Source organism: Drosophila subpulchrella, unplaced genomic scaffold, assembly GCF_014743375.2.
Source record: "Drosophila subpulchrella strain 33 F10 #4 breed RU33 unplaced genomic scaffold, RU_Dsub_v1.1 Primary Assembly Seq16, whole genome shotgun sequence".
Lineage (NCBI taxonomy): Eukaryota > Metazoa > Arthropoda > Insecta > Diptera > Drosophilidae > Drosophila > Drosophila subpulchrella.
This window is the reverse complement of record NW_023665498.1, coordinates 1,500,726-1,528,140: the sequence shown is the minus strand read 5'-3', so window position 1 is coordinate 1,528,140 and position 27,415 is coordinate 1,500,726. Positions and strand designations below refer to the sequence as shown.

The 27,415-nt window shown below is 37.0% G+C and overlaps 1 protein-coding gene across 7 annotated transcripts in view; it reads left to right on the top strand.

The window, feature by feature from the left end:
* LOC119559050 (calcium/calmodulin-dependent protein kinase kinase 2-like) overlaps positions 1–27,415 on the top strand; it is a 118,873-nt gene that overhangs the window by 51,121 nt on the left and 40,337 nt on the right. For 5 of the 7 annotated variants that reach the window (XM_037872178.1, XM_037872183.1, XM_037872182.1 and 2 more), the window contains one exon: positions 7,977–8,331. The exons of 1 other annotated variant lie outside the window; for it this stretch is intronic. In XM_037872178.1, the coding sequence (XP_037728106.1) occupies positions 7,977–8,331 (355 nt within the window). Of the gene's footprint in view, positions 1–7,976; positions 8,332–8,392; positions 8,456–27,415 lie in introns of those variants that run through there. One more of the 7 variants, XM_037872184.1, reaches the window with a different exon arrangement.

Genomic DNA, 27,415 nt, shown 5'->3' with positions numbered 1-27,415 from the left:
AGAGCTGCTGTCTGACTCTGAAGCGAAACTATTGAAAGACGTCCGATGGATGCCGTATGATCTTGATTTGTTGACAATTCATTTAGAAGAGTGTAATGCGTCGTTTGCCATACCCTGCACCTTGAACTCGACGGGCACTCAGGTTTTCGTAAACAGTTGAAGCAGAGTTATGCCTTTTTTACGTACTTCTTGCGTTGAGCTTACTTCAATTTTATCTAAGGACTTGCAGTGAGATATGAAATGATAAGCTGAATTGCAATAATCGCAGCTGGCGTTTCTCGTTCCTCGATCTGAGGATCACTACGTACTACGTTTGTAGTTGCTGTAGGTACCGCCGAAGTGTGTCAATTTTAAACTCGGCAATCGGGAGTGGTGTGCGTGAGATTTCACCTACGGCGCGTCCGACGGCGAAATCGAACTCTTTGATTCTAGTTTGCAGCTTAGATAGCTGCCGAAAGTATGACTCAAGAACCTGCCCATTGCCGTCTAGAGATTTTGCTGTTTCCCTTGAGTTGAATTCTACGCGGTCAGCAAATCGTTTGATGTTGTCCTCGAATTTTGATCGTTGTTGCCGGAAAGAAGGCAGCTTGTCGCTGGGGTTCGTGTCGTCTTTGTAGGTTGGGCTCATGGCGTTGAGCGTTATTTTACTTTGTGCGACAAGGTAAAAGAGGCCTATCAATACCTAAAGTGCAGCTTGGCGTTACAAAATTTGCAAATGCGTGGACTCAAATTTCAGCAAAAGTTCCCTGAGCAGCGGTAATGCGTATGCATGTAATTATTTTCAACGGTATGCGAATTAGGGAACAGAGATGGATGAAGACTATGCAGTGTGGAGTTGTGTGTCCGCTTAGCTGTGTATATGTTGGCGACGGCACGTGGTTACAAATCGCTGATTGGAAGAGGAATACCAACATTCGCGTGTGACCTGTTGCATGCAACGGAGGTGTTTGAGCACCCCATTTTTACTTTTTTGTTTTTTTCAAAACAAAAATATAAAGAAATATATACGTTTAAATACTAATAGTTAATATTTGTTTCTTGTTATTGGTTAAAAAAAATCAATTACGTGTAAAATTACCTTAAGAAAAATGGCCTCCTCCGGGGCCAAGGTTAAAAGGCCTTTCTCGGAATTGAGCAATTATAAAAGGCCGAAATTATCACCCTTAAAAAAAAAGAAAAAATGTACGGATAAAAATTTAGTGGAATCGGAAAGTGAAGAAGTGGAGATGAAAGAGGTCAATGATCCTGTAAGTCATCCAAGTTCAAGCAGCCAAGTAAGTGGTAGTATTATAAGAGCTGCTGTCTGCTACGTCACTGGACCGTATATATTCAGTTAATGACTTAGGCGTTCTTCTGGACCCAAAACTTAAATTTGACTGCCACATAATGTCCACTGTCAACAAGGCCATGAGTGTTCTTGGATTTATAAAGCGTTGGTCAAAAGAATTTGATGACCCTTATACAATATCAAGTGCACATTGACCGTATTGAGTCGGTACAAAAAAAATTTCTTCTTTTTGCCCTTCGTAGCTTGAACTGGGATCAAAACGTAAGGCTACCTTCCTATCAGAGTAGATTACTATTGCTTAATTTACCTACACTTGTAAATCGTAGAACCATGCTTGGTACTATTTTTATGGAAAATCTTATTAGAGGTGATATTGATTCTGTAGAACTTGTAAACCGCCTAACTTTCAATGTCCCTGCTAGACTAACACGAAATTATTATCCCCTAAATTTGCTACGATGTATGTCAAATTTTTGTCTGCACGAGCCCTTTCGCGTTCTATGTAATAATTATAACAACCTTTACCATTTAATTTGCACTTCAACTTCTATCCCGGTATTAAAAACTAATATTTTAACTCATTTGCTTCATTCTTAGTTGCTTCTTTTATTTTCTATTGTGTCCCGTCTCTATTTGTTTTTTGTATCTTCCTCGCGAACTCGCATTTTTTGCCCAAATTGATAAAAAGGGCCCCGCGCGTAACAAGCACGTGCTTTGTGTCTTTGGGCCATTTGTTTGTACTGCTCGTAGTGCATCAACGTCCATCAATAATTATAACGGATAATGCTAGCAATGAAGAGAAGAGAGAAAACGGAAATTTGGAAACAACGGATACTCGTACAGCAGCGCTCACAAAGGACCCTTTGTGGTCTACATAGACAAAATTGGTGAAAACGATGACGAGAATACACCTAGAAGAGTTTCTATGAATCCCCTTGAACTAAATGGTTTCCTGTTAAAATTAAACATTAAAGATATTATTTTAGTAAACAAGATTGGTTATGGGCGCTGCAAGGCTGAGTGCAAGTCAGCAGCGGCAGCTAATAGCTCCCTGTCCTCTAATCTTAAATATAATGGTTACGAACCTAAAATTCTCAAGCATTTCAATTATAAAATGGGTATTATTTTTAATATTCCGACAAAGTTTTCCGGTACCTATACAAGAAATAATTCGTGTGAAGACTAAGGACCGAAATAATAAAGATATTTTTGTCAGCACTCCTAGGGTTAAGATTCTGTTAAAAAGTACTTAAATTCCCAATGAGATTTTTTTTTGTACACCAAAGTCCATTTGTTGCTTTTAGTCAATGTTTTCGTTTCTTTAGATTTAATCATTTTGCTCGGCATTGTAAGCAAACTGAACAAAAATGTAGTAAATGTTCTTTTTCACAACAATGCAGTCAACTAGTTTATGCTAACTGCAAACAAACCACTCAGCCACCTCTCTTGATTGCCCTGCTCGTAAGAGAGCGTACGCTATTCAGAAGTGTATGACTCTTGAAAATTTATCACGAAACGAGGATTAGGTACCCTTCTCTCTTCCAAATTTTAGACGAATTCGACACCAACGATTTAACCCAACTCCCCCAGCCAACATGGCAAAGAAAATCCGCCATTCCAAAATAATACCAAAATAGTTACCCAACATATTTTCACAGAACCCTTTATACAAAGTTGTTAAAAGCTCTCTTTACAAGAAAAATGAAGAGAAAAATTACCGCGACACTATGCTCAGCTGGAAAGCTGCTCTTCATGAACACGAGTACACTCTAAACGAAAAGTTTTCTAATCCACCTAGTTGCTCACCCTCTAGTCAGCCTACTAAAGACAATCCAGCTTTTGAAGCTGCGGAAAATAGTTTAAATCAATTAGCTTCTGAAATATCCTCATTTCCAGTCAATGAAGCAACCAATTTAGTACCTGAATCAAGAAACTTTTTAGAGAATTTAAGAAACAGAATTGCGCTTACAAATTAAAAAATTGATTTATTTAAAATTAATCAACTTGTTTAATTTTAAATAATAATCCATTTTTTTTTCTAAATGAAATAATTTTTTATTTATTTCCCTTATTTTTATTTATTAATCTATGTTAATATATGTTGTCTATCTGTTTTAATTTAAAAATGAAACTTAAAATTTTAAAATTTAAATGTCTTTAAAATTCCTACAGTATAATATTCAGAGCTTAACTGCTAAAAACACCAGCTTGAAGACGACCTGGTTTACCGGTAAGGTACTTCTCCCTGATTATGAAGGGGGCACTTAAAATTCTTTCTACGGTATCAATTTTTTTAAAGTGTAAAAAACGATTTTCGCACTTTTTTATTTTCTAACTCGAGTTCTGATAAACCGGATTCGGTCATCAAAGACTCATTTTACAGGTAATAGAATGCCCTTTAACTTTCTTATACACAGCATTGAGTATTCAGTGTTTGGGAGCAGCGGCTGTTGAACATTTTTGTTATGCAGAACGTCAGTTTCTTTGCTATTTCCTTCTACAAATGTGATTTCCTCGTAACTGCAATCGCATACTTTTTAGCTTGCCTAGCACTAATAGCAAGGAATCCGACGTTATGCATACCAACTTGCACCAAATTCTTACGTTCCCCAACACTGAAAATTTAAAAAAATGTTTAACGGCCGCTGCTCCCGAATACTGAACTTGGCGTGTTTTATTTTTTAAAGAATCCATTTATGCCAGCGTTTTTGCATTTTGTCAATTTTTTCAACTTTGACGAATCTAATGAATGGAACTCAATGCTGTGTATAAGAAAGTTAAAGGGCATTCTATTACCTGTAAAATGAGTCTTTGATGACCGAGTTCGGTTTATCAGAGTTCGAGTTAGAAAATAAAACAGTGCGAAAAACTTTTCTCACACTTTCAAAAAAGTTGGTACCATAGAAACAAATTCAGGTGACCTTTTCTTAATCAAGAAGATGTACCTTACCGGAAAACCAAGGTCGCCTTCAAGGCGTGTTTAGTCGATTTTTTTTTGTAAACTGGTGTAATAACAAACAATTATTATACCCTTGCAGAGGGTATAATGATTTCAGTCAGAAGTTTGCAACACAGTGAAGGAGACGTTTCCGACCCCATAAATTATATATATTCTTGATCGGCATCACTAGACGAGTCGATCTAGCCATGTCCGTCTGTCCGTCCGATTCTACGCAAACTAGTCTCTCAGTTTTAAAGCTATCGGGCTGAAACTTTCCCAAAAGTCTTATATCTTTTGCAGGTAGTATATAAGTCGGAGCCAGCTGGATCGGACAACTTATATATCTTATAGCTCCCATAGGAATAATCGGAAAAAAAAATCTTTTTAATTATATCTTTTTAACATATAACCTCCTAAGCTTGGAAATAACATTTTTTAGCAAGTTTTGAATTTCGAATTAAATTTCATCAAAATCGGACGACTATCACTGTGGACGGCAGTACACGTAGTGGCGAAGCGCGCAAGAGAGCGTGTATCATATAGCTGCCAAAGGAACGATCGTAAAATTGGTGGGAAAATAATATGAAACAAATTATAGCTTCGGTGTTTTTTAACATATAACCTCCTACGCTTGGAAATAACATTTTTTAATTAGTTCTGAATTTCGAATTTAATTTTATCAAAATCGAACGACTATATAATTTGGCTGCCATAGGAACGATCGGAAAATTGGTGGGAAAATAATATGAAAGAAAAAAATAATAGCTTCTGTGTTTTGTGACATATTATCTTATACTACTGGGAACATCGTTTTTTGTGTTTTTAAATTTAATAATTATAGCTGCAAGGGTATATATGCTTCGGCTTGCCGAAGCTAACTTCAATTCTTGTTTTTCAATATTTTTATTCTGACTGTAAGGGTAAGTAGGGTAACATATATATTAACTAAAATAAAAGTGGTTACGCCCGCAATACGGATAGTTTTTAACATTTAGCAAAGTTATGCGGCAGCAAAAATAGCACCACTTAAAGAAAAGGCTTAAAGAACTTAAAAATAACGCGATTTGAAAATTTTTTTTTTATTGAAATGTATGCTTTTATACATCTCAAGGTAAAAAAATATTGTTCTAAGTCTTGGGCTGCAACAACAACAACGACCGACTTTAACGTCACTAGTGTCTAGTGAATCTTTCCTTGGCAAAATTGTTGTGTGACTCTTTGAAAATAGCTTAAGGGCAGTTTTTTCTTCGGTTTTGCATTAAAAACATAGTTTTTTAACATTTCTGCAAAGATTTTCGATGGGTTTTAGTTCTGGGGCTTGAAAGGTCCCCATTTTACCATTTAGCTTAAGGGTTTTGAAACTTTAGACGACTCTCTATTAGATTTTTTGGTTTATAATCGTGGTAAAGCTTCCAAAAAAATTAATTTTGAATTACGAATAAAATTGCATCATAATTACTGAGCTATTAAAGTGAATATGTTTATCCTATATGGGTTTATATTACGATATGGTACCATCATTATAGTACGAGAATATGCCAATACCATGATGCTTCACCATTATTATTCTTTGCAAATGTGAATTGAGGACTCAATTTTGAATTTTGTAGTTTATTAGATGTGAATTTAAAGTCTTTTTCGTCTAAACATTTGAAATTTTTAGCCGCCAGACCATAAAAGAGTTTCCCTTTTATTGTGGGACTTATTTAAGACTCGTCCTTCAAATTCATCCATGCTCTGCAGTCTAGGGAGATTTTTTTTTGGACGTCAAGCGCATAATTTTTGTTTACGTACATTATATACAACTTTTTATGTACTTACAATTATAAAAAAAAAATTCAACTTGATAGGCGGCTTAAACGGGATTCATGTACATGACTTTTTAACAGTTATGGCGTTATTGGGACTTTCGTACTACATTCTATTCTTTTGTGTTCTTCTTTTAGGTAACTACTAATCATTATTTTAAAGAATTCGATGATTCAACTTAACTTATCTTTTGCATTGAATTTATAAATTAGCTTTTTGAATGTCATTCTATTTTTATCCTTACAGTGCGCTTCATGACCCATTGGTGACACTATTTTATTCATTATTTTACGAATTCACTTAGTCGTACTTATTCTTAATACAACAAAACGAAAAACAGCCAAAAAATTTCAGCAAATGAAGTTTTAAGCCGAAAACAGTTAAAAGTGCTATTTTTATAATAATTTTGTAGCAGAAGCAGAATGGCCTACACATTTTTGTTGCCGCAACTGTATATGGACTAGTAGTTGACCATAATTCCACAACCAACCACTGTTTTGGCATAAAAAACAGTTTTTTTGGTGGAAAAAGGAATATTAACAAACCAAATTTTTAAAATGCAGGTCACATGTTGATGAAAATAGTATTATTACCCAATATTTTTGTTTACAGGATAAAAACAAAATCAAAAGGTTAAGGACCCATGCACAGTCACAGCCTTCTTAATATTTAAGTCCAAAGAGGTATTATGGTGGAGTCATAGGATCGTACAAGATACCCGAGGAAAAATTTTGTTACTGGCTTTGAATAAAATACATTTTTAATAGCATTAGGCCCGAATAAAATAAAAAAATATATTGTGGGCACACTAGAAGCGACCACTCATACATTTATTGTAGCACTCAGTGTAAATCTGTAAAATTTGTTTTTTTGTATATTTTACTTTTTCATTTGCTTTCTAGTTGACAAAAATCTCCGACATCCTACATATCGTGAAAGAAGTTTAGAAAGGTATATGATAAATAAAAACAAAGAATAACGCTGTATTCGAGTACCCCGACTATCAAATACCCGTTACTCAGCTAAAGGGACCAGAGGGAAATGGAGATATGCAAGCAGCAAGGCGAGATTGAAATGCGCCACCTACCCGCGATCTCAATATATGGTTAGCGGGCGGTAGACAGATGTAAGCGTTATGGGCGTTAGAGTGGGCGTGGAATACTTTATTTACATCAATCGATAGGTATTGACGAGACCAATACAATTCAGTTAACATTTTTTATCTAGCATGAAAGTTGTGAGCGCCAACTGCATGGGCGGTAGAGTGGGCGTGGCATATTCGCGTAACAAACTTGCGCTGCGTACAAGGCTACGGGATATCTGCGTTCATACTTACTTACTTATTTAGAAGTACTTATTTTTAGAAGTTTGTGGGCGTTAAAGTGGGCGTGGCAAACTTTTTTTTGGGTCAATCGATAGGTATTGATGAGAACAATACATTTCAGTTAAACATTTTATTCTAGCATGAAAACTGTAGAAGCCACAGTTTTGTGCGGTTTGTGGGCGTGGCAGCCTGCTGAAACAAACCTGCGCTGCGCAAGAAGCTAAGGAATCTGCATGCCAAATTTTAATAGCCTAGCTCTTATAGTTTCCGAGATCTCAGCGTTCATATGGACAGACGGACATGGCTAGATCGACTCGGCTAGCAATCCTGGTCAAGAATATATATACCTTATGGGGTCGGAAACGCTTCCTTCTGCCTGTTACATACTTTCCGACGAATCTAGTATACCCTTTTACTCTACGAGTAACGGGTATAAAAAACAGCTTTCGCTTATAGTACATTAAGTTTAAGAAAGGTAACGATCGACTTAAATGCACTTTGTTCCTTAAATGGAATTTTGAAAAAAATTGTTTACCTTACGTTTTTTGGTGTGACCCTGAAGTTATTAGATTAAAGTTAGGAATAAAATATTAATTAACTTTATTAACTTATAGGGCTCCTACGGTCTCGTTAAATTGGCTTACTCCGAAGAAGACTCAACACATTATGCTATGAAAATTCTGTCGAAGAAACGTCTGGCACGACAAGCTGGACTTATGCGTCGGGGACCTAGGAAAACTACATCACCGCTTGATCGAGTTTACAGAGAAATAGCTGTTTTAAAAAAACTTGATCATCCTAACGTTGTAAAGTTGGTAGAAGTGTTGGATGACCCGCAGGAGGATTCATTATACATGGTTTTTGAATTGGTGCAGCAAGGAGAAGTTCTAAGAATTCCAACAGATAAGCCACTGTCTGAAGAAAGAGCTTGGAGAATTTTTCGGGAGTCGTTACTTGGATTAGAATATTGTAAGTTAAACCCTTAGTTTTATGCAGAAGCTTGTAATACATTCTAGTAAATGAAATAAAGCTCATATATGCTAATCTAATCACTGTGGACGACAGTGCACGAAGTGACGAAGCGCACCAGGAGAATGTACGAAGGCGAGTACTATATATAGCCGCAGAATTGAACTGAAAGTATCGCAAAGACTTAACTGATTGCATACCAACACTTAAAAAATGTCAATTGGTTTAGGAGAAAAATCAGTAAAAGTGTAAAAGTGACAGTTTAGAATACTTAAGCGATTGGGCCGGTGGGGGAGCACGGGCCATTTTATTAGACTTTTTAGATTCTTGCTGACAAAATGCGTCGAATGACACCTCATATTATCATAAAGTGAGATGTTCCGGTTAAAGGTTATTTTAAAAACAAGATTTTGTGGGACTTTTCAAAATTAATATTTTGTTGGTCAGATTGTGTGTTTGTCCCAAAAAGTTGTTTAGTGTCCTAGAAATTTTAGCTGCATGTAAGAAACTTTAGTTCTACCACTTATCGAAATAGTTTAGCGGGAAAACCGCCATAAATAGATCAATTTCAAAAGGCTGTACTTTCTGAACCACTTAAACTATAGCATTTGCTAAATGTCGTTGAAAATGTATTATGACATACTATGCACGCCGTCTTAACATAATTTGTCTAGATACTATAGTTTGACAATTAGAGCCAAAAATATAAAAAATATATTTTTCAGATTTTTTTTATTGTTCTAAAACGGTATTACATTGTTGTAAAAATTCACGTTTTAAAATTATTGATCAACAAAAATTACCCCTTTTATCAGTTCAGAACAACTAACGCTGCATTGAATTTTGTTTGTCCGTATCCAAACTCTTTTTTAATGTCTTGGAAATATTTAAATGGTGTTTTACAGCTCAATATAAGCCACTTAAGTTCAACCACTTTTGGAAAAACCCACTAGTTTATCGGGAAAACATCGAGAAATAGCTACATTTTTTTCGCCCGTAACGTGGAAGCTAGTAAAGCTGCAGATCTGCCCTTGTACCCTAAGATCTCGAAAAAGAAGTCAAAAATATTTTGAGGTTTTTTAAATAGAATTTTTTGGTATCTCGGTCTTTTTAATTATTTCTCGAGTTGCGCTTAACCAATTTGGGTGTTATATGTTTTACTTATACCCGTTACTCGTAGAGTAAAAGGGTATACTAGATTCGTAGGAAAGTATGTAACAGGCAGAAGGATCTCAGATTTAGATTCCGTATTCTTGTACGCAGCACAAGTTCGTTACGCGAATATGCCACGCCCACTCTATTGCCCACAAACCGTCCAAACCTGTGGCGCTAAAAAAAAATTTTAACTGAAATGTATTAGTCTCGTCAATATCTATCGATTGACCCAAAAAAAAAAGTTTGCCACGCCCACTCTAACGCCCATAACGCTTAAAGCTGTCTACATAACCATATATTGAGGTAGGTGGCGCATTTCCGTGTCACTTTGCTGCTTGCGTATCTCAATTTCCCGTTTGTCCTATTAGCTGAGTTACGGGTATCTGATAGTAGAGGTACTCGACTATAGCGTTCTTCCTTGTTTAACATATAACCTCCTAAGCTTGGAAATAACATTTTTTAATTAGTTCTGAATTTCGAATTTAATTTTATTAAAATCGGACGACTATATCATATAGCGGCCATAGAAACGATCGGAAAATTTGTTGGAAAATATTATGAATCAAATTATAGCTTCCGTGTTTTTTGACATTATCTCATACTATTGGGAATATCATTTTATGTACATTTGGGAACTTCGAATTGAACTTTACTAAAAATCATAGAAACGGTCATTGAAACGGTATTTAAAAAAATAATGTTGCTTTGTTGATTTTGATCGTAATTTCTTTTACTCTGGGATATAGAATACTATAACTTTTCAGCATTACGAATTTAATTTTACACAAATATCACTGAAGCTAGCAACAATCCTTAAAAATTTAACATGGTGTTACTAACATTGATTATTTCTTAGAAATGCAAGGGTATACAAACTTCGGCTTGCCGAAGCAAACTTCCTTTCTTGCTTACTTTTCGTGAACTACGGGTTCAACTCTACCAGGAACTACCATTATGCTTCTTGGGGCATTTTGGCTGTAAAGTTATGTTATTCTGAAAGGTTATTTTTATTTTATTTTATTTATTAACTAATGGGTATATCATAAAAATTTTACTGAAGCGGTACCGAACACTACAATTTTTGTTTAAGTATTTATTTAATCGAATGTATATTAATTCGTTAAGAGATTAATATAGACGAGGCATTCGACTCAAGCGTTCCTTCTTTTTATAGCCTTGCAGAGGGTTTCAGTCAAAAGTTTGCAACGCAGTGAAGGAGACGCTTCTGACCCCATAAAGTATATATATTTTTGATCAGCATCACTAGACGACTCGATCTTCCCATGTCCGTCTGTCCGTCCGTTTCTACGCAAACTAGTCTCTCAGTTTTAAAGCTATCGGTCTGAAACTTTCCCAAAAGTCTTCTTTCTATTTGCAGGTAAGTCGGAGCCAGCCGGATCGAACAACTATATCTTATAGCTCCCATAGGAGTAATCGGGAAAAAAATTTAACAATATCTTTCGTGTTTTTAACATATAACCTCCTACGCTTGGAAATATCATTTTTAAATTAGTTCTGAAATTTGAATTTATTTTTATTAAAATCGGACGACTATATCATATAGCTGCCATAGGAACGATCGGAAAATTGGTGGGAAAATAATATGAAACAAATTATAGCGTCGGTGTTTTTTGACATATTATCTCATGCTATTGGGAATATTATTTTTTGTATTTTTAAATTTAATAATTATAACTGCAAAGGTATACAAACTTTGGCATGCCGAAGTTAACTTCCTTTCTTGTTTAATATAAAATTCATAAATATTTTAATGAAGCTGGAGGATCTAGTATTATATATGAAATATATATATATTTTTTCACAAAAGCTGATAAAATAACTATTTTTACCTCGTGGAGAGTTGTTACACTTGTTACTCGTAGAGTAAAGGGTATACTAGATTCGTAACAGATTATGTAACATGAAGAATGAAGCGTTTCGGACCCCATAAAGTATATATGTTTTTGACCAGGATCACTAGCCGATTCGATCTAGCCATGTCCGTCTATCCGTCTGTCAGTCCGTCCAGATGAACGCTGAGATCTGGGAAACTATAAGAGCTAGGCTATTGAGATTTGGCGTGCAGATTTTTGAGCTTCTTACGCAGCGCATGTTTGTTTCAGCAGAGTGCCACGCCCACTCTAACGCCCACAAACCGCCCAAAGCTGTGGCTCCTACAGTTTTTATGCTAGAATAAAAATTTTAGCTGAAATGTATTGTTCTCATCAATCCCTATCGATTGACCCAAAAAAAAGTGTCCCACGGACAGACGGACAGACGGACATGGCTAGATCGATTCGGATTCCGACGAATCTAGAATACCCTTTTACTCTACGAGTAACGGGTATTAAAAGAAAGGCAAAGGCCATATCGCTGAAGGCAAAGCAATACCGCCAAGATTGAATTTTAGAAATTGTTTATTCATTCCATAAGTGGAACCGTTTCCCTGGTTGGATAACTCTGTCCGTCCGTCCGTATGAACGCTGTGATCTCGGAAACTATAAGAGCTAGGCTATTGCGATGTGGCACGCTGATTCATGGGCTTCCTGCGCATCGCAAGTCTGTATCAGCAGGGTGCCACGCCCACTCTAACGCCCACAAACCTCCCAAAACCGTAGCTTCTACAGTTTTGATGCTAGAAAACAAGAGATTGAAATAGTGGGTAGGTTGCGCATTACAATCTTGCATTGCTGCTTGCATATGTATCTCCATGTCGAATGGGCTTGTGGGTACTGTGCCTCGGGTCTGTGCAAAAGATGTAAATTGGGCTGAGATAAAGCTCGATTTGTTATCAGTCGGTTTGGGTAAATTGTTAAAGAAATTCCTATACCTTTTTTTTTCATGTTTAAGTTATTTTGAATTTCTGATTATATTCTTGAGCGGCTCTTTTATGCAGCGAACTAGTTCTGTAAATGTCGAATGGGCTTTTTCAACCTGTCCGTTTGAGGTAATGTGCCTCGGGTCTGGGCAAAAGATGTAAACTGGGCTGAGATAAAGCTCGATTCGTTATCGGTCATAAGTTCTTCGGCTTGGGGAAATTGTTAAAGAAATTCCGATACCTTATTTTCGATGTTTAAGTTATTTTGAATTTCTTTTACTACTTGGAAATTTAAGTACAAGGTATTTTATCCTTCTTTAGTTGGTATTGGGACTTCTCCAATTGGAGTTTTAAATGCATATCTGTTATAATAGTTTTAGTTTTTATTTTAACATTTTTAATATTTTCTTTTAGTTTTGAAAATTAATTGGGCAAATAATATAATCTACTGATTTGTTTACCGTTATGTTGGGTTGATTATAGTTACTAAATTCTCAGCTGAATCATATTTAATTATGTGTCTTGTCTTGCCAAAAACTTTCAGTGACTCATGTATTGTATACCTCTCCGTTGTTAATAACAATAGTTGTTTGAATTGATTTAACGTTTAAACGATGTTTACGGTTCTCTTTTATTACATTTTTATACTCTTGCAGAGGGTATAAAAATTTCAGTCAGAAGTTTGCAACGCAGTGAAAAAGACGTTTCCGACCCCATAAAGTATATATATTCTTGATCAGCATCACTAGACGAGTCGATCTAGCCATGTCCGTCTGTCCGTCTGGCCGTCTGTCCGTCCATTTCTACGCAAACTAGCCTCTCAGTATTAAAGCTATCGGGCTGAAACTTTCCCAAAAGTCCTCTTTTGCAGGAGCCAGCCTGATCGGACAACTATATCTTATAGCTCCCATTAGAATAATCGGAAAAAAAATGTACAAAAATTATATCTTTGGTGTTTTTATACCCTTGCAGAGGGTATATTGATTTCAGTCAGAAGTTTGCAACACAGTGAAAGAGACGTTTACGACCCCATAAAGTATATATATTCTTGATCAGCATGACTAGACGAGTCGATCTAGCAATGTCCGTCTGTCCGTCCGTTCCTACGCAAACTAGTCTCTCAGTTTTAAAGCTATCGGGCTGGAACTTTCCCAAAAGTCTTATATCTTCTGCAGGTAGTATATAAGTCGGAACCAGCCGGTTTGGACAACTATATTTTATAGCTCCCATGGGAATAATTCTCCGATTATTAAGTTATTATTAAGTTAAAAAAAATTATATCTTTGGTGTTTTTTAACAGATAGACTCCTTATCTTGGAAATAACATTTTTTAATTAGTTTTGAATTTCGAATTAAATTTTATCAAAATCGGACGACTATATCTTATAGCTGCCATAGGAATGATCGGAAAATTGGTGGGAAAATAATATGAAACAAATTATAGCTTCGGTGTTTGAAATAACAATTTATAATTAGTTCTGAATTTCGAATTTAATTTTATCAAAATCGGACGACTATATCATATAGCTGCCATAGGAACGATCGGAAAATTAGTGGGAAAATAATATGAAACAAATTTTAGCTTCGGTGTTTTTTGACATATTATTTTTACTATTGGGAATATCATTTTTTGTATTTTTAAATTTAATAATTATAACTGCAAAGGTACACAAACTTCGGCTTGCCGAAGTTAACTTCCTTTCTTGTTTAACATATAACCTCCTAAGCTTGGAAATAACATTTTTTAATTAGTTCTGAATTTCGAATTTAATTTTATCAAAATCGGACGACTATATTATATAGCTGCCATAGGGACGATCGGAAAATTGGTGGGAAAGTAATATGAAACAAATTATAACTTTGGTGTTTTTCGACATATTATCTTATACTATTGAAAATATAATTTTTTGTATTTTTAAGAATTATGAATTAAATTTTGTAAGAATCGGACAACTCTAACATATAGCTGTCAAGGAAACGGTAATTACTTAAAAAAAAAAATTTGCTTTGTTGATTTTGATCGTATTTTGTTTTACACTGGGATATAGAATATTTTAACTTTTAGCATTGCGAATTTAATTTTACACAAATATCACTGAAGCTAGTAACAATCCTTACAAATGTAACATGGTGTTACTTACATTGATTATTTCTTATAACTGCAAGGGTATACAAACTTCGGCTTGCCGAAATTAACTTCCTTTTTTGTTTTTTTTTTTTTGATATAAGCCCATGTAGGCACATAGTTTATTAACATGCTTCACAAAAAACAAATCCCGAAATCAGCGGTTAGGTGAAGCGACAGTGGGTTATGTTCTATATCTGGTAAATAAAATGTATATTATAAAAGTCGCCCATGTCTATCACAGCTGAGGATCAATAGGTCTGCAGGATGTCATTCAAAATCATTCAAGAAAGTTTGGACACGCCTCGAGGCCGAGGATGGTTAGGAATGCAATATCATCTGGCAGGTGGCAAGAAGAGTACCACGAGCTACTGTGTTTGGGAGATCCGAAGCGTAAATTGTGTACAGAACCGGGCCATGGACGCTTCCCTGTGGGATACCAGCTCGAATTTGACGTAGTCCAGAAAGATGTCCACGAATGTCAACGTCAAACATCCTATTGTCCAGAAATGACAAAATGAGTTTCCAGAGTCCCTCAGGCAATAGTGGCATTAGCTTGTAGAAAAGACCTTCATGCCAAACCCTATCAAATGCCTGTCTGACATCAAGAAAAACAGCCCAGCAGTATTTATGACCTTCTAACGCATCTAGAATGTGGTTCACGACTCAGTGAACCTGTTCATTAGCTGAGTGGCGACTACGGAAACCAAATAGATGGTTTGGTTAAGCGTCATTAAACGTGTCAATATCCAAAAGCCTATTAAGTACGATCCGCTCAAAAATCTTGGAAAACGTGGACAGAAGACTTATTGGCCTGTGGGACTTAGGCGAGCACGAATCTTTACCCCTTTTGGGGACCAATGTAACTAGAGCACGCTCCCAAGGGGATAGAAAATGGCCAAGATTCAGTGACGCATTGAAGAGAAGGCAGAGCTGCGCAATGACAGAGTTAGGGAGTGACTTTGCAACTTTACCATCAATCTTATCCATGCCAGGAGCTTTTGTGGGGGCCAATCACTTTATAGGATCACGGACCTCCTCTTCATCCACAAGTCTCACAGCAACGGGAGGACCGAATGAGACTTTAAACCTAGAAATTGTGGTTCGTACTTCGTGTCTTGTTGCTAAATCGAACGGAGTAAATCTATTTTCCGGATCGACTGCAAATTCTTGTGCTATTTCGGAATCATTGTGAGCCCAAGTGCCATCGCTTCGTTTAAGAGAAAACCTGTGAAGGGGTTGTCTTTTCAGATTACGTGTGCATTTCCATACACGAATCCATGATCCTGGCTGGGATTAATGGCACTGAGATGAGTCACAAAAATTTCTGATTTGGCCATTTATTTATAGCTTCCGAGATTTCAGCGGTCATACGGACGTACAGAAAGATAGTCCAACAGACGGACATGGTTATATCCTGTCACGTACTTTCCGACGAATATGACCTTTTACAAGTAACGGGTATAAAAACATATTTGTCTTAATTAAGTATATTTATCTTCTTATTATTATTAATATTTATACCCTTGCAGAGGGTATTATGATTTCTGAAAAATCCGGAAGTGTTTTTCCGGAAAAGTTACTACAAAAAAAGGCGACAACAACTCAGCGACGTGGCTAGGGATTTTCCGACGGCGAAAAAAGAGTACGCAGCAATCAAAATTCCAATTCCAGTTTAATGCGCTGGCGCAGGCGGCTATTCTCAGCGATAATGATCGACTGAGTGAGTTTACGAGGTTACGAAAAGCTTATCAGTATAAGAGAACGCCGCTCAGCTATATGGAAAGCTGGGGCGCACTATAATCCAAGCTTGCATTAAATCTGGCTCGTTTACATTTTTCTTATCTCTAACTTCATTTTTACATTCAACTTAATATTTGTTTCTATTATGTAGGAATTTACAAGGTGAGTTCCAAAGTAAACAGGACTTTTAAAAAAGACAGAACAAATAGATTTTTCGGCCAAATCAATTTATTTTATTCAAAATAGTCTCCTTCTGCTTTAATACAGCGTTTTGTACGGTCCAAAAGCATGTCGAACGAGTGTTTTAGCTCGTTGCCCGGTATGGCCGCCAGTATGCCGGTGCAAGCCTTTTGAATGGCCTCTACGTCTGCGTAACGCTTTCCTTTCATCGGCAAATGCATATCAGGTGAATACGGGGAGTGGTTGATGGTTAAAATGTGATTTTTGGTCAAATAGTCGGACACAAGCGTCGATCGATGAGACGGCGCATTATCGTGCAACAAACGCCAACTTCCGTCTTCGCGATATTCGGGCCGAACACGTCGAATACGGCGCACCAAACGCTTCAAAACTTCAAGGTAGAATACCTCATTAACGTTTTGGCCGGGTGGAATAAATTCTTTGTGGACAATACCCTTGGAATCATAAAAACAAATCAGCATTGTCTTCACTTTTGACTTCTCCAGGCGCGATTTTTTGGGTATCGGCTCGTCCGGCGCCTTCCATTTAGCACTCAGGCGTTTCGTTTCGGGATCATATTAAAAACACCACGTTTCGTCACCAGTCACAATCTTGTAAAGGAAGTTCGGGTCTTTTTTTGCCTCTTTAATGATGTCCTTCGAATGTTGAATTCTGAGCAATTTTTGGACGTCAGTCAATTTGTGCGGAACAAACCGTGCACACACCTTTTGTAAGCCCTCATGTTCGGTCAAAATGCGATAAATCGATGTTTTGGAGATGTTCAATTCTATTTCCATGAATTTTAATGATGATTTCGGCTGATTTTTTATGAATTTACGCAAAGTTTCGATGGAATTTTCGGTGATCACGGATTTTGGTTGGCCCACATGTTCATCGTCATTTATGTCCTCACGACCACTTTGAAAACGTTGAAACCACTCGTGCACTCTGCTACGGGATAGGCAATCATCGCCATAAACTTGTTTCATCAATTGAAACGTTTCGGTAAAAGTTTTACCAATTTTAAAACAAAATTTAATGTTGGCTCTTTGTTTGAAGCTCATTTTCGCACCGATGACAAAAACATACTGACACTTAAAACGCAATAACCTCACTTCCAATAGATGAAATGTCATGAAATTTTTACTGGAAGTCGATAAACGATAGCAGATTCTAACGCACCAGTTGACATATATATGGCGCCACTTGAGGGCACTAGAATCAAAAAGTCCTGTTTACTTTGGAACTCACCTTGTATTCTACTGCACCAACATTCCTCTACCGTCTTTGCCGAGTGTTGTTGCGACCACGCGTCCTGTGATCCTCCGCTGAGGCGGAAGGTTGTCCTCGTGAATGAGAACTAAGCACCCGATGACTAGATCGGGTCCCTCGATGCTCCACTTGCTGCGTTGCTGCAGGCTGGCCTTGGACCAACTCTGCCAAAACCGTTGCTTGAAAGCGGACAGCCTTCGCCACCGCTTCAAGTACGTGAGCCGGCCTTGCTGGGGATTCCGTTTGATTTCGTTGCGCCGCGTACCCTCTGATCTGCTCCTGATTGCGGTGAAACGCTGCGTTCAGCTCCTCGAGGACTTTGCTCGCTCCCACGAAGTTGATGGCGTTGTCGATGTACATCTTATCCGGAAGACCCCTCCGACCGATGAACCTTTTGAAAACAGATAAAAAGCTGTCAGTAGTTAGATCGAAAACGAGTTCCAGGTAAACAGCCTTTGACTAAAAACAAACGAAGACAGTCACGTAAGTCTTGTGTTTCCACGAATCTTCAGCGAGACATAAAATGGACCGCAGAAGTCTACCCCACAAACCAAAAAGTGGCGAACTTTCCTGACCCGATCTACGGGGAAGTTACCCATTATTTGACCTAGTAGCACGGGCTTGTAACGAAAACAGTGGACGCTACCACGGACGATCTTCGTACAAGCCTCTCGCGCATTGATCAGCCAAATCTGCTGCCTCAAAAGTGATACCATCACCTTGACACCTGCATCATAATGGGTCCTATGTAAGTTGTAAGTTGTAAGAAACAACGTTACGATTTGGGATTTTTGAGATAGCAGTAAAGGAAATTTGGCATCATACGGGATTGGCGCATTCAACAATATGCCTTCAACCCGAATCAAACGGAGCGTCATCTAATTCGCTGGTGTGAATGAAAGGGTTTAGACGTTGAAGATTTGGGGCCAAGCCTTCTGATTTATCTAATTTGTTGTACTCTGATCCGAACTCAAATCTTTGAGTTATTTGAACCAGCCTAAGAAACGATACCCGTAGCTATTTTGCCGAAATAACCTCGTCGCGATGACGTTTCTATCCTTGAATAAATCGATTTACGTATGCCATGATCCGCAGTAACTTATTAAAAGATGAACATCTTTCAACAAGATCAGCAAACACATTCGGTTGGCCTTTTGTCACGGAACATACTGCCACGCTTTTCTTGTTCTCGGACAGCTGTAAATCAGGCGAGACCTCAATCTGATGAAGACGAGGCCACTCATCTTGACTTCGAAGCAAGAACTCGGGTCCATTTTCCCATAGAGTACATTTCAAACCCTCTATGTCTGTTCCAAGGCATACCAAATCAGCCGGATTCTCTTCTGTAGGCACATGGACCTCTGAAACTCTATTTGCAACAAACGTTGCTAGTGTGGATGGATTCCTTTTTATCCAATACAAAGTAACTTGCGAATCCGACCAGAAATTAATACTTTCCAATTCGAAGTTGTGTAGCAAGAGAGCTACTTGAGCCCATAACTTGGCGAGAAGATGTGCCGCACACAACTTAAGCCTTGGAGTTGATTTTGTTTTAGAGGGGACACTCTCGATTTGGCAGTTAGCAATCTCGACGAATGACTTCTTCCAACAGTGGTATGGACATAAATGCAACAGCCGTATGCTTCACTAGACGCATCAGTGAATCCGTGGACCTGAACAGTCTCATAACCCGAAAGACAGATATATCGAGGCATAGATATATTGTCTAACTCTCGAAAATTCTGCTTAAACCTATTCCAGCTGGTACACACATTCAGTAGAACCGACTCGTCCCAATTCAATTTTTGTCGGCACAGCTCCTGTAATAATATTTCTGCTCTTGTGATCAACGGGCACAAGAAGCCCAAAGGATCAAACAGCCGAGATGTGACGGACAAGATATTGCGTTTAGTTGGTGGTAAAGAATCGAATGAATCCTCCAAGTGAATGAAACACGTCACGTGTTTTCACTGAAGCGGACGAATCAAATGTAAGAGCTTTCTCTAGCCCCTTATTAGCCAGCAAACTTGGATGCTTGTTGCCCATTTGGCTAAATCGAAGCCCCCTAATTTCCAAACTTTAGTCACCTCTCTGCTTATGACTTCCAGCTCTTCCAAACTGTTAGCTCCTGCGAGCATATCATCGACATAGAAGTCGCTGGATATCACTTTCGATGCAACAGGATTTGACTCAGCGTAGATCTTTGATAGCTCAAAGAGGCAACGGATGGCCAAAAACGGAGCTGAGGCTGTCCAGACGATGTCGTGTTCAGACGATAGGTTTGAAGAACATTTGTCGATTTAAGATAAGTTGGAGGTTCCGATCTTCTGCGTCAACGTTAACTTGCCTATACATTTTCGAAATGTCAGCCGTTAAGGCATATTCGTGCAATCGAAATCTTGCTAAAATTGCGTAAAGCTCCCTCTGAATAGTTGCACCTACCATTAAGGTTTCATTCAATGAGATAGAAGTTGACGTCTTGCTCGATGGTGCTACTGTCAGGTCTCAGGACACATTGATGTGGGTTATAGTAGTGGGGTTCTGGAGGAGGAAGCAATGGCATATGACCAAGGTTGAGATACTCTCTCATGATCTCCTGATACATGTCATGCAACTCATTATTAATTGCAAGTCTGCGCTCCAACGCAAGAAATCTGCGCTTTTCCGTCTCAAAGGATAAGCCTAGAACACTTGTGTCCCTTTTAAATGGCAGCTTCACCTCAAAACGACCCGACGAAAGCCTGTGTACGACGAAAGCCTGTCCATCCTAGCAAATGATCCATCCCAACTTTATTTGGCCTACGCTCAGCAGTTCGAAAAAGGATTCTGCGCCGATTAGTAAGTCCACTTTTGCGGGCTTGTAAAATCGAGGGTCCGCCAACTCAATGTGCAATGTGCAATGTGCCATTGCGCAAAATTAATCTCATGATCGGGTTGATATGTTGAAATCGATTTCAAAACCCAAAAATCGCTTGCGAAACTATGAGAATTTACTCGAGAACGAATCAACGTGTGGACTTTGTGTCGTACTATCGAGTCATTCTTTCCAACAGTGGCGATACTTAGACGCGATTCTTCTCTGGTTAACTGTAGACGCTGTGCCAAATCCTCGGCCATAAAATTTATTTGCAAACCAGAATCTAAAAGAGCTCGTTACTGCATGTCCTGGATTTAGGCAATTAATACCCAAACGATTGTGTTTGGCGAAATCGAATCTTTGAATCACAGGAAGAGCGGCGAAAGCTAGACAACTGCCTAAGCTGCGATTCGTCGCTGAGCAATATGCGACGATCTGATTTCGAGCACGAAAACGACGATTTCGAATACCCTTTATTCCAACCTTATGTAGCCTGACCTTGCTTTTAGTTGCTTCCTCAGCAGCCAAATGCTGATATTGCCGATTCAAATGAACTGCAAAATCGGACCACGTCGGTAATGTGTTGCAGTCTAACGGCTCTTTAAAGCCATTTAAAGACATAGCTATATGAATAAAAATGGCATTATTTTTTTCTTCTTCACTTTCCAGTGACTGTAATGATGCACACAGAGCCGATATTTCAGCAATAAGAGATTTTAAACCTGATGCAGAGGGTTTTAATACATGGGGAAGATCGAATAATTGCGAAATTGTGTCGAAAAAGATCAAACATTTATTATCATAAACATTTTTTAAACTGGCCAAAGCCTTCCCGTAATTACTGTCCGAAATTTGAAACGCCTTTACAGTCCCTAAAGCGTCATTGATTAAACAGGAAAGCAAATGGATGATTTTCTCAATGTTGCTTAGAGAAGAGTCATTTTGGACCAAACTCTCGAAAAGGCTTATGAAATTTTTAAATTCACTATGCTTTCCACTAAACTTGGGAAGGTTAAGTTTTGGTAGCTGGGACGAATGACGATAACCACCGCTATCCCCTTGACTAAATTTTGTCGGCTCGTTTTCTTTCATTACTGACCGATATAAAGCCTTTGTGATACATATATCCTCAACAGACTCTTTTAGATCATTGTTTGGGTTTATTATATCTATGTCTCCCTGGATACCCATTAATTTTTCACAGTAGGCTTCAAGAAGTTGCATGCGGTATTCCAATAGGAATTGATCAAGAGAAATTGTTTTCTCCTCGAGTGCTGTTTTCATCCGCCTTATGTCACCCATAACCCTGTCGTGTTTTTGCATTGCGAACAGAAATTTTGTATATGCCCTTGGAATAACTTCCTTTACAATTGTTTCCATCTCTTTTACACTCATTTCGAAAAATATTGTAAGTTAATTTAATAAGAGAGAATGCAAATACAAATATATTGCACAAGTGTCAATGATTTCTTTGCTAACGGAACGATGCCTATTTTATCAATTTCCCAAATATTAAAAGGCAGAAAATGTACTGCTCATATACGGGTTAATAAATTCAAAAAGTTGTATGTATATAGTTGTTATACCAAATACACAGCGACAAAGTACACCAACTATTGAATTTTATTTGACCAACAATCTCTTCCAAATTATTTTTGTGGATCCCATACGGGTTAACAACACACCGCCAAAATTCACAATTTATTGTTTATTAATTTTCGGAGAAAATATAAATAAATACGATCAATGTGTGTGGTCCGAAATGATTATGTCATATGGTCATATGTACAACTGTATGCCGTGATAAATGCCACTTTACCATCAATCTTATTCATGCCAGGAGCTTTTGTGGGGGCTAATCGCTTTATATAATCACGGACCTCCTCTTCATCTACTGGTCGCACAACAACGGGAGGACCGAATGAGATTTCAAACCTAGAAATTGTGATTCGTACTTCCTGTGGGAAAGTAATATTAAACAAATTATAGCTTCGGTATTTTTTGACATATTATCTTATACTATTGGGAAAATCAGTTTTTGTATTTTTACGAATTTCGGAGTAAATTTAATAAAAATCGGTCGACTTTAACATATAGCTGTCAAATAAACGGTCAGAGAAATATTTGAATTATTATTTTTAAAAAAATTTTGCTTTGATGATTTTGATCGTATTTTGTTTTACTCTGGGATATAGAATATTATAACTTTTTAGCATTACGAATTTAATTTTACACAAATATCACTGAAGCTAGCAACAATCCATACAAATTTAACATGGTGTTACTAATATTGATTATTTCTTATAACTTCTTGTTTTTCTTTAGTTAAATTGAAAAACAAGAAAAGAAGTTAACTTCGGCAAGCCGATGCTTGTATACCCTTCCAGTTATAATTATTAAACTTAATTCGAAATTCTTAAAAATAAAAAAATTATATTTCCAATGGTATAAGATAATATGTCAAAAAACACCGAAGCTATAATTTGTTTCATATTATTTTCCCACCAATTTTACGATCGTTCGTATGGCAGCTATATGATATAATCGTCCGATTTTGATAAAACTAAATTCGAAATTCAGAACTAATTAAAAAATGTTATTTCCAAGCGTAGGAGGTTATATGTTAAACAAGAAAGGAAGTTAGCTTCGGCAAGCCGAAGCTTATATACCCTTGCAGCTATATTTATTAAATTTAACAAGAAAGGAAGTTAGCTTCGGCAAGCCGAAGCTTATATACCCTTGCAGCTATAATTATTAAATTTAAAAACACAAAAAACAAGAAAGGAAGTTAGCTTCGGCAAGCCGAAGCTTATATACCCTTGCAGCTATAATTATTAAATTTAAAAACACAAAAAATGATATTCCCAATAGTATAAGATAATATGTCAAAAAACACCGAAGCTATAATTTGTTTCATATTATTTTCCTACCAATTTTCCGATCGTTCCTATGGCAGCTATATGATATAGTCGTCCGATTTTGATAAAATTAAATTCAAAATTCAGAACTAATTAAAAAATCGTATTTCCAAGCGTAGGAGGTTATATGTTAAAAAACACCGAAGCTATAATTTGTTTCATATTATTTTCCTACCAATTTTCCGATCGTTCCTATGGCAGCTATATGACATAGTCGTCCGATTTTGATAACATTTAATTCGAAATTCAGAACTAAATAAAAAATGTTATTTCCAAGCGTTAGAGGTTATATGTTGAAAAACACCGAAGCTATAATTTTTTTCATATTATTTTTCCACAAATTTTCCGATCGTTCCTATGGCAGCTATATGATATAGTCGTCCGATTTCGATAAAATTTAATTCAAAATTCAAAAATATTTAAAAATTGTTATTTCCAAGCTTAGGAGGTTATATGCTAAAAAACACCAAAGATATAATTTTTTTTCATTTATTTGTCCGATTATTCCTATGGGAGCTATAAGATATAGTTGTCCGATCCGGCTGGTTCCGACTTATATACTACCTGCAAAAGATATAAGACTTTTGGGAAAGTTTCAGCCCGATAGCTTTAAAACTGAGAGACTAGTTTGCGTAGAAACGGACGGACAGACGGACAGACGGACAGACGGACAGACGGACATGGCTAGATCGACTCGTCTAGTCATGCTGATCAAGAATATATATACTTTATGGGGTCGGAAACGTCTCCTTCACTGCGTTGCAAACTTCTGACTGAAATCAATATACCCTCTGCAAGGGTATAATGATATTCCCAATAGTATAAGATAATATGTCAAAAAACACCGAAGCTATAATTTGTTTCATATTATTTTCCTACCAATTTTCCGATCGTTCCTATGGCAGCTATATGATATAGTCGTCCGATTTTGATAAAATTAAATTCAAAATTCAGAACTAATTAAAAAATCGTATTTCCAAGCGTAGGAGGTTATATGTTAAAAAACACCGAAGCTATAATTTGTTTCATATTATTTTCCTACCAATTTTCCGATCGTTCCTATGGCAGCTATATGACATAGTCGTCCGATTTTGATAAAATTTAATTCGAAATTCAGAACTAAATAAAAAATGTTATTTCCAAGCGTTAGAGGTTATATGTTGAAAAACACCGAAGCTATAATTTTTTTCATATTATTTTTCCACAAATTTTCCGATCGTTCCTATGGCAGCTATATGATATAGTCGTCCGATTTCGATAAAATTTAATTCAAAATTCAAAATTAGTTAAAAACTGTTATTTCCAAGCTTAGGAGGTTATATGCTAAAAAACACCAAAGATATAATTTTTTTTCATTTATTTGTCCGATTATTCCTATGGGAGCTATAAGATATAGTTGTCCGATCCGGCTGGTTCCGACTTATATACTACCTGCAAAAGATATAAGACTTTTGGGAAAGTTTCAGCCCGATAGCTTTAAAACTGAGAGACTAGTTTGCGTAGAAACGGACGGACAGACGGACAGACGGACAGACGGACATGGCTAGATCGACTCGTCTAGTCATGCTGATCAAGAATATATATACTTTATGGGGTCGGAAACGTCTCCTTCACTGCGTTGCAAACTTCTGACTGAAATCAATATACCCTCTGCAAGGGTATAAAAACACAAAAAATGATATTCCCAATAGTATAAGATAATATGTCAAAAAACACCGAAGCTATAATTTGTTTCATATTATTTTCCGATCGTTCCTATGGCAGCTATATGATATAGTCGTCCGATTTTGATAAAATTAAATTCAAAATTCAGAACTAATTAAAAAATCGTATTTTCAAGCGTAGGAGGTTATATGTTAAAAAACACCGAAGCTATAATTTGTTTCATATTATTTTCCTACCAATTTTCCGATCGTTCCTATGGCAGCTATATGACATAGTCGTCCGATTTTGATAAAATTTAATTCGAAATTCAGAACTAAATAAAAAATGTTATTTCCAAGCGTTAGAGGTTATATGTTGAAAAACACCGAAGCTATAATTTTTTTCATATTATTTTTCCACAAATTTTCCGATCGTTCCTATGGCAGCTATATGATATAGTCGTCCGATTTCGATAAAATTTAATTCAAAATTCAAAAATATTTAAAAATTGTTATTTCCAAGCTTAGGAGGTTATATGCTAAAAAACACCAAAGATATAATTTTTTTTCATTTATTTGTCCGATTATTCCTATGGGAGCTATAAGATATAGTTGTCCGATCCGGCTGGTTCCGACTTATATACTACCTGCAAAAGATATAAGACTTTTGGGAAAGTTTCAGCCCGATAGCTTTAAAACTGAGAGACTAGTTTGCGTAGAAACGGACGGACAGACGGACAGACGGACAGACGGACAGACGGACAGACGGACATGGCTTTATCGACTCGTCTAGTCATGCTGATCAAGAATATATATACTTTATGGTGTCGGAAACGTCTCCTTCACTGCGTTGCAAACTTCTGACTGAAATCAATATACCCTCTGCAAGGGTATAAAAACACCGAAGCTATAATTTGTTTCATATTATTTTTCCACCAATTTTACGATCGTTCCTTTGGCAGCTATATATATATATACTTTATGGGGTCGGAAACGTCTCCTTCACTGCGTTGCAAACTTTTGACTGAAATCATTATACCTTCTGCAAGGGTATAACAAGGAAGAATGCCATAGTCGAGTACCTCGAGTATCAGATACTCGGGGATGATGGGGGAGATGGAGATATGGAGATGGAGATATGCAAGATATACGCATTGCAGCGAGATTGTAATGGTGGCGTACCCGCGATCTCAATATATGGTTATGTGGGCGGCAGACATACTTAAGTGTTACGGGCGTTAGAGTGGGCGTGGCAAACTTTTTTTTGGTCAATCGATAGGTATTGAAAATTGCATGAAAATTGTGGGCGCTACAGGCTTGGGCGGTTTGTGAGCGTTAGAGTGGGCGTGGCATATTCGCGTAACAAACTTGCGCTGCGTACAAGGCTACGGAATCTAAATCTGAAATCCTAAATCTTTTTCTTTGATAGTTTCCGGGATAACGGCGTTCATACTTACGATTTTTGAAGTTTGTGGGCGGCTTGTGGGCGTTTAAGTGGGCGTGGTAAACTTTTTTTTAGGTCAAGCGGTAGGTATTGATGAGAACAATACATTTCAGATAAAATTTCACCAGTTTACAAAAAAAAATTGATGAAATACGCACTTCAGGAAACCTTTGTTTTCCGGTAAGATACATCTCCCTGATTAAGAAAAGGGCATTTAAAATTTTTTCTATGGTACCAATTTTTTTTAAAGTGTAAAAAACGTTTTTCGCACTTTTTTATTTTCTAGCTCGAGTTGTGATAAACCGAATTCGGTCATTAAAGACTCATTTTACAGGTAATGGAATGCCCTTTAACTTTCTTATACACATCATTGAGTTCCATTCATTAGTTTAGAAGCTACACTTCGTCAAAGTTGAAAAAGTTGGAAAAAATGCAAGAACGCTGGCATAAATTGCTTCTTTAAAAATACACGCCTAAAAACCGAAATTAGTTTTATGTTGTTTTCTTAAAGGCTGAACTTTAACGGAGAATATAAGCCATTGATCAAGACAATCCGTTGGTAAATCGATTTTTTACAGATTTTTAAACGTATATACTCAAGTTCAGTGTTCGGGAGCAGCGGCCGTTAAACATTATTTTAAATTTTCAGTGTTGGGGAACGTAAGAATTTGGTGCAAGTTCTAGTGCATAACGTCAGTTTCCTTGCTAAAAATATATGTAAATGATATCCTTGTAACTGCAATCGCATACTTTTTAGCTTGCCCAGCACTAATAGCAAAGAAACTGACGTTATGCATAACTACTTGCACCAAAATCTTACGTTCCCCAACACTGAAAATTTAAAATAATGTTTAACGGCCGCTGCTCCCGAACACTGAACTTGAGTATATACGTTTAAAAATCTGTAAAAAATCGATTTACCAACGGAT